The 10,331-nt window shown below is 41.2% G+C and overlaps 1 protein-coding gene across 2 annotated transcripts in view; it reads left to right on the forward strand.

Moving 5' to 3' along the window:
• nlgn2a (neuroligin 2a) overlaps positions 1-6,134 on the forward strand; it is a 229,095-nt gene extending 222,961 nt beyond the window's left edge. For both annotated transcript variants that reach the window (XM_056242851.1, XM_056242852.1), the window contains 4 exons: positions 526-791; positions 1,793-1,952; positions 2,452-2,818; positions 5,181-6,134. In XM_056242851.1, the coding sequence (XP_056098826.1) occupies positions 526-791; positions 1,793-1,952; positions 2,452-2,818; positions 5,181-6,012 (1,625 nt within the window). In that variant the 3' untranslated portion in view covers positions 6,013-6,134. The remainder of the gene's footprint in view (positions 1-525; positions 792-1,792; positions 1,953-2,451; positions 2,819-5,180) is intronic.
• Positions 6,135-10,331: the final 4,197 nt, after the last annotated feature.

Below are 10,331 nucleotides of genomic sequence, written 5' to 3' on the forward strand. Positions count from 1 at the left end.
GTTACACGGTAGGGGGCGCTATAGCACATCTTCTTGACATATGACATGTTAACATGTTTACATTACATGCATTTACTGTAAAGCTGCTTTGAAACGATACGTATTGTGAAAAGTCCTATACAAATAAATGTGAATTTTAATTTTAATTGAATGTTCAGATATTCTATATATACTAAATATTCTGGCGGGCAAGAAAGTTGTGTGAAAATGATTAAAAATACTGGCGCTGGCTGGTTGTTGTTTTTTTTGCGGGGAAAGTGTTAAATTACATTTAGCGAATTATAATTAGTTAGCATCCCCCTTTTATGACCCCATATTAATTGTGAGACCACTACATGAGATGTTTGTGAAAATTCACACACCGGAACCATCAGTGTCAGTACACAATATTCAAATACATTTCAAACTAAACATTTTCCGTTAAAAAAAAAAAAAAGTTAATGGACATGCATCACCTATCCATAATATATGTATCCAGGTTGTCTTGTATGTAGTTAACAGCTTGCTATGGCTCCTCGCACACAGGCCTGTTTCAGAGAGCCATTGCTCAGAGTGGTTCAGCGATCTCCAGCTGGTCCATCAGCTACCAGCCCCTGAAGTACACCAAGATCCTGGCCCGGAAAGTGGGATGCACATATGGGGAGACCGCAGACCTGGTGGACTGTCTCCGCAGGAAAAACTTCAGAGAGCTGGTGGACCAGGACATCCAGCCGGCCCGCTACCACATCGCGTTTGGACCCGTGATGGACGGAGACGTTGTGCCGGACGACCCCGAGATCCTGATGCAGCAGGTGATTCTGAGATCGAGCTCATCTGTGTCGGTGGTTGCATTCACTTGGACTCAGCTTAGTTTATTACACATTTCCCACAGGGAATCGCCACTTTTCAAGCAGAGGATTATGTTGTTCAGTTAGCCACCCAAACTACTTTTTAAACCAAATCTTCAAACTCAAGATTTTAAATAGAGTCTGGCCAGATCTTAGTTAGTAACTGCAGACATGTTCTGTGAAAATCATATGCAGAATGAGGTTATACAGTGATGTCACACATGTAAAGGTGATTTAATTAAGGCCACTGAAATCTTAAAAACTGGTGTAGACAGTTTGATATTTTGTATTATGGTAATGATGTGATGGTAATGATTTTTTTTTATTTTGGCAGAGAAACGTGTGCTACGCTATTCAGATCAATTAACTCTGACTTCATAAAACTAAACATAAAATTATTTTAAAAAAATATTTGAAACTGTCACTGCTGTTTTGCATTTCCATCATATCTACATATAAACATTTTTGGAATAAACTGTTTTTTGAAAATAAAGGAAGAGGAAGGAATTTGTTTTTTATCTTAGGGAAAAAGGGAAAATTTCTCTGACGTTAACACCTTTTATAAATGTTTTAAAGTGAGAAATATAAAGAGTCTAGGTAGGCGACAAGCCTCACATAATATGCATTTGAAATTCTGGCTAATGTAACATTTTCAAAAATAGGAATGAGTAATTAAAGATACATGATGAAACATGTAAAGCTATTATAATCTACCATTTAAAAACTAAGATTTTTTTCCATTCTAGGAGATAGAAAAGTTCCTCAAGAGTGTGTGCATGTGTATATATATATATAACCAAATCATGTTTTATTTAAAGCTAGTGTTTTGCACATGTGATGGGAAGGTTTAGGGGTATGGCTTGGGTTAGGCCACAGACAATATCATCATCCTGATATAATGGGTCTGTTCAGTGTCCTCACTAATATAGTGACACAATCTGAAGGTAAACTTCTTTCTCCACTAGGGGGAGTTCTTGAACTACGACCTTCTGATTGGTGTAAATCAAGGGGAGGGTCTGAAGTTCGTGGATGATGGAGGCACTGAGAGTGAAGAGGGGATCTCAGCTGCTGCCTTCGACTACACAATCTCCAACTTTGTGGATAACCTCTATGGATACCCTAAAGGTAGGCTCTTTTCTGAGGGAACATCAATATATGACTTCATATTAAATTGTGAAAAAACGAATTTCCCGATTAAAAATAATGAAGTTAAAGCCTATAATGAGGGGCAATACTGAGTACAACAATAAAATTGCTGTTACTATTGTGCTATGCAAACTACCTCCTCTTGATTTGGTGCTGTTGTTCACTTGTTCCACCAGAGGGCGATACATGACAAGCAATGATATAATATTTTATGTGACATGTCAAATGGAAGATTTTATTCCTGGTATTTAATGTTCCTATATGGATGTGACATATATTTTAAATAACATCCATTTATTAACATATTTTTAGGTTCATTAGACAAACATATGCATACACACATTAAAATATGTGAATTTGCCAAATGCTAAGTCACTGAATCAATGTTTCCATATGTTCTACTTTATTCCTGTCTGCCCCCCCTACCCCGTTCTTGTCTGCTTTTTCTTCCCTGTAATTACTCTGTGTGTTTGTGTAGGTAAAGACATCCTGAGGGAGACTATTAAGTTCATGTACACAGACTGGGCGGACCGAGACAATGGGGAAATGCGGCGCAAGACTCTCCTGGCATTATTCACTGATCACCAGTGGGTGGCGCCAGCCATCGCTACTGCCAAACTCCACGCGGACTATCAGTCTCCCGTCTACTTCTACACGTTCTACCACCACTGCCAGACCGAGACCCGACCCGAGTGGGCAGACGCAGCTCACGGGGACGAGATACCGTATGTGTTTGGCGTGCCCATGATCGGAGCAACTGACCTCTTCCCTTGCAACTTTTCCAAGAACGACGTCATGCTTAGCGCTGTGGTCATGACCTACTGGACCAACTTTGCCAAGACCGGGTGGGTTTTTTCTAGTTTTATTAGTTTTAATTTTATTCAAGTTTTTAGAATTTTTCTAGTTTTAAAAATATCTATCTATCTATCTATCTATCTATCTATCTATCTATCTATCTATCTATCTATCTATCTATCTATCTATCTATCTATCTATCTATCTATCTATCTATCTGTCTGTCCAGTGGCGTAACGAGTCAACACCGGGCCCTTATGCAGGATTATCAAGGCGGGCCCCCCTACAGCACGTGATGACGCAATGTCCACGAGTAGGCTACCATGAATAGGACAATAGCCGCTTTCCGACCGGAGGGACTTTTGCAGTTCCTAGAACCTAACGTTCCTATAACCTTTTTTTTCGCGTGTTCCGACCGGACTAAGTTGGGGATTTTTTAGTTCCTCAGACCGTAGTTCCTATAACTCTTTCAGGACCTAGTCTAGAGCGAGGACTTTTTTAGTTCCCTTTCCCTAGGTCTACGTTGATTGGTTCAACTTATAAGTCACGCCCAGTGTCAACACATTTTATTCACTGTTGCAATTCACCTATGTATGCTATGCTAACTCATAACATAACGCATTCAACCAGCTAATTGCTATGCTTGCTAAACTTACCCGTCATTTTGTTTGTCTCCTGCGCTCTGCTCTTCTATCTTCTTCCATTATATTACTTAAGATCATATTACGCTGGAGCCTTCGTCTTCTTTGTTTCTCTGTACAGAACTCAAGCATAGTCTTTAAACGCCGCCGTTCGTACTCGTTATTAAGGTCCCGGCAAGGCAGAACAGGAACATTCCGATAGCCTCCTCCACGCTGGTTTGTTGTTGTTGTATGTGGCGCCGCCGCCGCCGCCGTGCTTGCGTCACTCCCTTACCCCTCCTACCAGTTCCTATGGCCACTTGGCCAGTGCGAACGCAAACAGCAAAACCGAGTTTGGGGGAGAGTAGTTCTTAGAACTGTTTAGAAGTGGACAGTTCCTATAACTAAGTTCCTGTAACTACTTGGTCGGAAAGCGCCTAATATGATCATAGAGACACAGCATATAAGAGATGAGATGACTGACTAAATCAGTAGTAGCCTGTCGATATTGTCTGTCTCAAGTTCATCGTTTTTACTGTTTTGTACGCAATACGCATGTTCACTTACCAACCCGGGGATTCCCCAGTCCCAATTCGAAACAAATTACACCAAAATCCATCATTGGTCTTTTCATACTTGTATCTAATGATCAGTACACTATGTTGTTGCCATTATTTATTCAAATAAATTTGCGATAAAGTAAAATGCGATCAGACTAAAAGTAGTAAAATGCGTTTGGGGGCCCGGCTGTCAATCAATATCTTCCAGTCACCTGATTGGTCCGGGCCCGTAAGCAACCGCGTACCCTGCTTACCGATAGTTACGCCTGTGTGTCTGTCTGTCTGTCTGTATGTCTGTCTGTCTGTCTGTCTATCTATCTGTATGTATGCCTGTCTATCTATCTGTATGTCTGTCTGTCTGTCTATCTATATGAATGTCTGTCTGTCTATCTATCTATCTGTCTGTCTGTATGTCTGTCTATCTGTCTGTATGTCTGTCTATCTGTCTGTCTATCTATCTATCTATCTATCTGTATGTCTGTCTGTCTGTCTATCTGTCTGTCTGTCTGTCTGTCTATCTATCTATCTCTCTGTCTATCTATCTATCTATCTATCTATCTATCTATCTATCTTTATGTCTGTCTGTCTATCTATCTATCTATCTGTATGTCTGTCTGTCTATCTGTCTATCTATCTATCTGTATGTCTGTCTGTCTATCTGTCTGTCTGTCTGTCTGTCTGTCTATCTATCTATCTCTCTGTCTGTCTGTCTGTCTGTCTATCTATCTATCTATCTGTATGTCTGTCTGTCTATCTGTCTATCTATCTATCTGTATGTCTGTCTGTCTATCTGTCTGTCTGTCTGTCTGTCTGTCTATCTATCTATCTATCTGTATGTCTGTCTGTCTATCTGTCTGTCTGTCTGTCTGTCTATCTATCTATCTGTATGTCTGTCTGTCTATCTCTCTGTCTGTCTATCTGTCTGTCTGTCTGTCTGTCTATCTATCTATCTATATGTTTGTCTATCTATCTATCTCATGCAGACTTTTGAGTGACTTGCACCAGATCGTATAGATGTAAGCTAAAGTTTATTATTGATATTGTGGATTTATTTTTCTGATAAATATCGGTTTATCGCCCAGCCCTAAATCAAATTGCATTTATCCATCCAGTTATAAAATTGCAATTTTGATAGTGTTTCGAGAATTCACAATTTGGTTCTGAATGTCTCACATCCTCGGTGTGTAATTCATTAAAACACCTTTTTGACAAAATATATCTGTCGTCTCTAGGGATCCCAACTTGCCTGTTCCTCAGGACACCAAGTTCATCCACACCAAGCCCAACCGCTTTGAGGAAGTGATCTGGACCAAGTTCAACTCTAAAGACAAGCAGTATCTCCACATTGGCCTGAAGCCTCGCATCCGGGACAACTACCGAGCAAATAAGGTTGCCTTCTGGTTGGAACTGGTTCCCCACCTCCACAACCTTCACGAGGAGGTCTTCAGCACCGCCACAACCCGACTCCCTCCGGGTACCGCCCGAACCCCACACTGGAAGGGTCCGGGACCCCGTACCACACGCCATCCCATCCCAACCTTCCCTTCAGAGCCGGACGCCGATAGTTCAGAGCCGCCTCGATTCCCTCCCTTCCCGAGCGACACCCGGGATTACTCGACAGAACTGAGCGTGACGGTCGCCGTCGGGGCGTCGCTCCTCTTCCTTAACATCCTGGCCTTCGCCGCGCTTTACTACAAACGCGACAAACGGCACGAGATGCGACGGCACCGGTTGTCCCCGCAACGAGGCGTTCCCTCTAATGACTTGGCACACAGCCAGGAGGAAGAGATCATGTCCTTGCAAATGAAGCACTCGGAGCACGACTCCCACCACGACATGGAGCCATTGCGACCGCATGATATTTTACGTCCCGCATGCCCTCCCGACTACACGCTGGCGCTGAGGCGGGCGCCCGACGATGTCCCGCTCATGACCCCTAATACTATCACCATGATTCCTAGCACCATCACCGGCATGCAACCGCTCCATGCCTTCAACACCTTCCCCACAACCACCGGGCACAACAACACCTTACCCCACCCTCACTCCACCACACGTGTATAGTAGCGCCACCGAACGAGAGGACTAGCTCTCATACGTATCCAGTTTTCTCTCTCTGTCCACCTTTTCAAGCTCCTGAACTTCAGACGCTCTCGGTTACGCTGCCAAGAACAGCGACAGCGAATCCCGTTTATAGACAAAATCAACGGTTTGGTAGAAGTTGTTCACACTAGAGGAGCTCTGTCTATAGACTCTGCGGCGAGCAACAGATTCGGCAGGCAGTGACAAGCCATCGGCCTCGTCCTCGATTCAACTTGCTGTTTGTTTTTCCACAACGTCCTTAAGAAGAAGGGGCGTCGATGATTGACTAAGCTGATCTGATGTCATGAGTTGGCAGAGTGCAGATTTCATCCATCCCTTTCTTTTTACCATCCTTCCTTGTTATTCCATTACCAGCGAAACGCTCTGTCCGAATGTGATCTGTGTCCTTGGATTATGTTTTACATGAATCGTAGGGGCATGCGATAAGACAGAAGCTGGATATGTTGTGTTTACCTGCAGTCTTGTGTCAAGTATTAAATCATACCTTGTAACAAGAGACACAGGGAAAGAGAGAAAATAACAGCGTCTGACAGACAGCGAAAACAAAAGTGCCAACCTCCTCTCTTTTTCTCTCGCCCTGCCCTGTCATTCTATCACACATATTTGATTTGGCAACGTGTTGTTTCTTAGGAAGATTTTTTGTATGTATAAATATAAAGACAAATATATAAAAGAATGATATAAATATATATTTACATGGATTGCTCTGGGGGATCTATGCATGAAATATTTTAAAGCACCAAGAAGGACACTGAGCTGTAAACTCCCACAGCATTTTGCTTATTTGCATTTTTTTTTTTCCTTAACTTTGCTTGCTTAAAATGGTTGCAGAAACTTCTCCCCAGTGGTGTTTTCATCAGCATTACTCAAACTGTAACGTCCTCCTCAGTCTGCCCACTCTATAGGACACATCCAGAAAGAGATCTATTGGCAATATTCTTTCAAATGGTTTTATATATATATATATATATAGTTGTTGGTGCTATTATTTGACCATCAACCATGTAGTGCTCTACCAGAGCCATCTGTGATGGTCCGGACTGTTGCATAAATACTGCAAATGGCGAATGCATATGTAGCTTTGCATCTCTTTCATGGGCCTGTGACCAATATTCAGCTTTTATTAATATCATTTTTTCACCGAGACAAATACAAATGATGGCCTCAGCCCATCTCTCTCTCTCTGTCTCGGCCTCTCTCGTTCAATCTCTGTCCTTGCTCTTTTGGTTCTACATCATTAGGTATTTGACGACCCAGTTTAATCAGCATCTTTTTTGTGTATTGGTGCGCGTACAAACATGAAGAGTGTTTTCTTGCCAATATGTCTCTTGCCAGGTGCCCTGTAAATGTGTGAGATAAAGAGTATATGTGACAGAGGCCCACTTGGTAATAAGATTGATCGGATCACAAGTAGACACATTCCCGTTTACTAGTGTTTTAATCTGTCTCTTTTGTCCACTTTCAACCACTTCTGTCCTGATTTCTTCGAGCGGAGGGTCTATGGCCGGGTAAATGTATGCGCTTTATTCAGATCTTTCGATCTAATGGACTAAATAAGCTTGTCTAATTTACATATGAACAAGACCGGAGATGACAGAAAAACACACAGAGAGCATCAGCTTTAGTTTCTGCTCTGACAACAGCAACACCAGCTGAACACTGTCAGTGTTAGATATCAGGAATGGAGAAAGAACATGGTACGTTTTTCATCTCCACACCAAACTTGGGTCTTCAGCCGAAAAAGTTTAAATCCCGACTGGCTTGAGCGCTTCCCATAATGTTACGCATGAGGTCAGGAGACGGAGAGAAGACGGTCTTTTGAGGCTGTTTGATCACATGAGCGTTTACACTACGAAAGCAATCCGATCGAATGTGTTTTCTACCTCTGGAAGTGGTTGAAAGTGGACAAGCTGAAATCGTTTTAGACCCTGTTTACACCTGTATTTAGTGTCGTTCACTAGTGATCCGGTCGGCCAAAACACATAGTAATATCAGGTGTAAACAGGGTCAGCAAGGCACAAAGAAAGAGAAGGCTTCAATCTTCATAACACACAAATCACATCTGTGGTCCTCTGTCATTCCTTCATGAAAACCAACCTGGCTTTAGGCCGTTTTACATGCAAAGCAGTTGTATGTTGTGCAATAGGAATAGGCTGGAAGTGCCTAAGCACCTCATAATATCAGTTTGGTGTGTTTACCCACATCTCGACATATCACACATCTGTCAGTGCACACTTGACCTTTTCGGTTATGACAAGCACAGCAAATAGAGGTTGCGGCGAACCAGATCTATATAAACGAATTTTACATGATTGTTTCATGTTCAGGTTAAAGATCGAATGGCTCCGAATCACTGCGGGATTAACACGATCACTTCTCTTCTGTTCATGCCTAGTCTTATTTTTCTGCCACTGCTGTCTGTGTCAACGGGAGGATGACGGTTTGTGTGTGTCTCACTGTCGGCTCAGTGTATCGAGTCTGAGGCCCACAATATTTCTCTCAGACAAACACAGGACCATCATCACGGAGCAAGAACTGATGCCAGTACGCTGTACTAAAACATGAACAGACTCGAGCTGAGTGAGCATACTGGAGGCTTAGTGTGTCATTAAAACAGGACTTTATTCTGTGTTGTGGACTAACAGCCCAATGGACGACAGCAACAACTGGACACTAACCAACGGGAGACTGTAACAAGCTTGGGTTACTGAGAGTCTAGACTGGACCTGTGGATATGTACCATCTGTGGACTTTTGTGTGGTTGTAGGTATATCTAAACTCTATTTTAAACAAACTATGAGGAGTTGACTAGAGCTGCGTACAAAACAACCTCAGTTCTAATAATCAATACTGGTATAAGAGATGAGTTGACTCTCTTTTGTTATTTTTCTTGTTTGGTTTTGTACGCTCAACCACTAGAGTGTGATGTTGTGGTACATCCAGAATAAAGACTCTACATCCGTTATGAGCCATTCATTGGGTCTTCAGTAGGCGTACAGTGAGAGGAGGATAATAGAATTTAACTGTACATTTTTAAGTGTGAGAACAAATCAACTGAAAATATTTGTAAATATTCAGTTACTTGTTTGTTTAATGGGTTTTTTTTTTTCCCCCTTTGGTTTTTTTTTTTTTGTGTGTTTTTTTTCTGGTCAAATGAAATATAAGATACTCTGTGACCAGGACAACAGGTGCAAGTTGTAATTCAGCCACCAGCAAAATTGATGAATCCCATTCGTTGGAGGTTAAATTCACTTTCTGCTGCTTCATTTAGTTTTGTGATTTGTGTATAGAGGTGATTTATTGCTCTTGTATTTGAGCATAGAGATGGTGTATCATGTAGCATATCAAAGTCACTCATATTTCTGCACAAGTATGACCAGCTGTTCATTTCAGATACAAATCTTTAATATGGAGATATGGACTGGAAGCACTGGAAACAATGGTGGATATGAGAAGTATTTCATCTGCCATGAAATTGTTGTAGCATTAAACCAAAATGCAACCAGGACTTCTTTAAATATCTAAAATAGATGAAAAGTATTATTTTGTGATCACATTTTTACTACACTTAAGTATATACTATTGTTAACGAATTAAGCATCTAGTAGAATAATGCCAGAATAAAGATGGCATAAAGTGCGCAAGAGGCTCTCAATATGTCAAGCCTGGTGTTTTAAAGATTACTGAATAAATGAAGCACATGTTATTTCTAACAAAATAAACATTTTACTGGGTCCTAAAGCAAATTTACACCTGTTGCCCTGTTTTACTATATGTTCAGAATCAGAACGCCACACGTGATGAAGAATAAACATGCTAATAATGGATTTTAAAAAAGAAAAGGTAAAAATATATAAATAAGGTGATGATATTTCTCTTTATTTAGAAGTTATTACACACTGTATGCTGTGACTCTGATCTGGGGAACATTAAAGAAATTCATAGCCAGACATCAGACTCTGTTTCCTTTTAATCAAATTACTAATCATCTAAATGACTCATTTAATTGGAAGTAGTGCATTAAATAACTGCATTAAATTGCTGTACCTGAAGGGTAATTTCCAACAGCAACCTTGATGGACAACAGTATGGTCAACACACTATCAGGAGATCAACATGTTCAGCTATTCGCCACCCATCACTGGTGATTTGTTTGTGTCCGAAGTGCAAATGAGAAGCAAGTCAAGTCATCCTCATTTATGTAGCGCTTTTAACAATGTAGATTGTTTCAAAGCAGCTTTACAGAGATAAACATATCATTTAAGGTAACAGAGATTGGT

This window comes from Rhinichthys klamathensis, unplaced genomic scaffold, assembly GCF_029890125.1.
Source record: "Rhinichthys klamathensis goyatoka isolate OS25496 unplaced genomic scaffold, OSU_Roscu_1.1 h1tg000760l_1, whole genome shotgun sequence".
Classification (NCBI taxonomy): domain Eukaryota; kingdom Metazoa; phylum Chordata; class Actinopteri; order Cypriniformes; family Leuciscidae; genus Rhinichthys; species Rhinichthys klamathensis.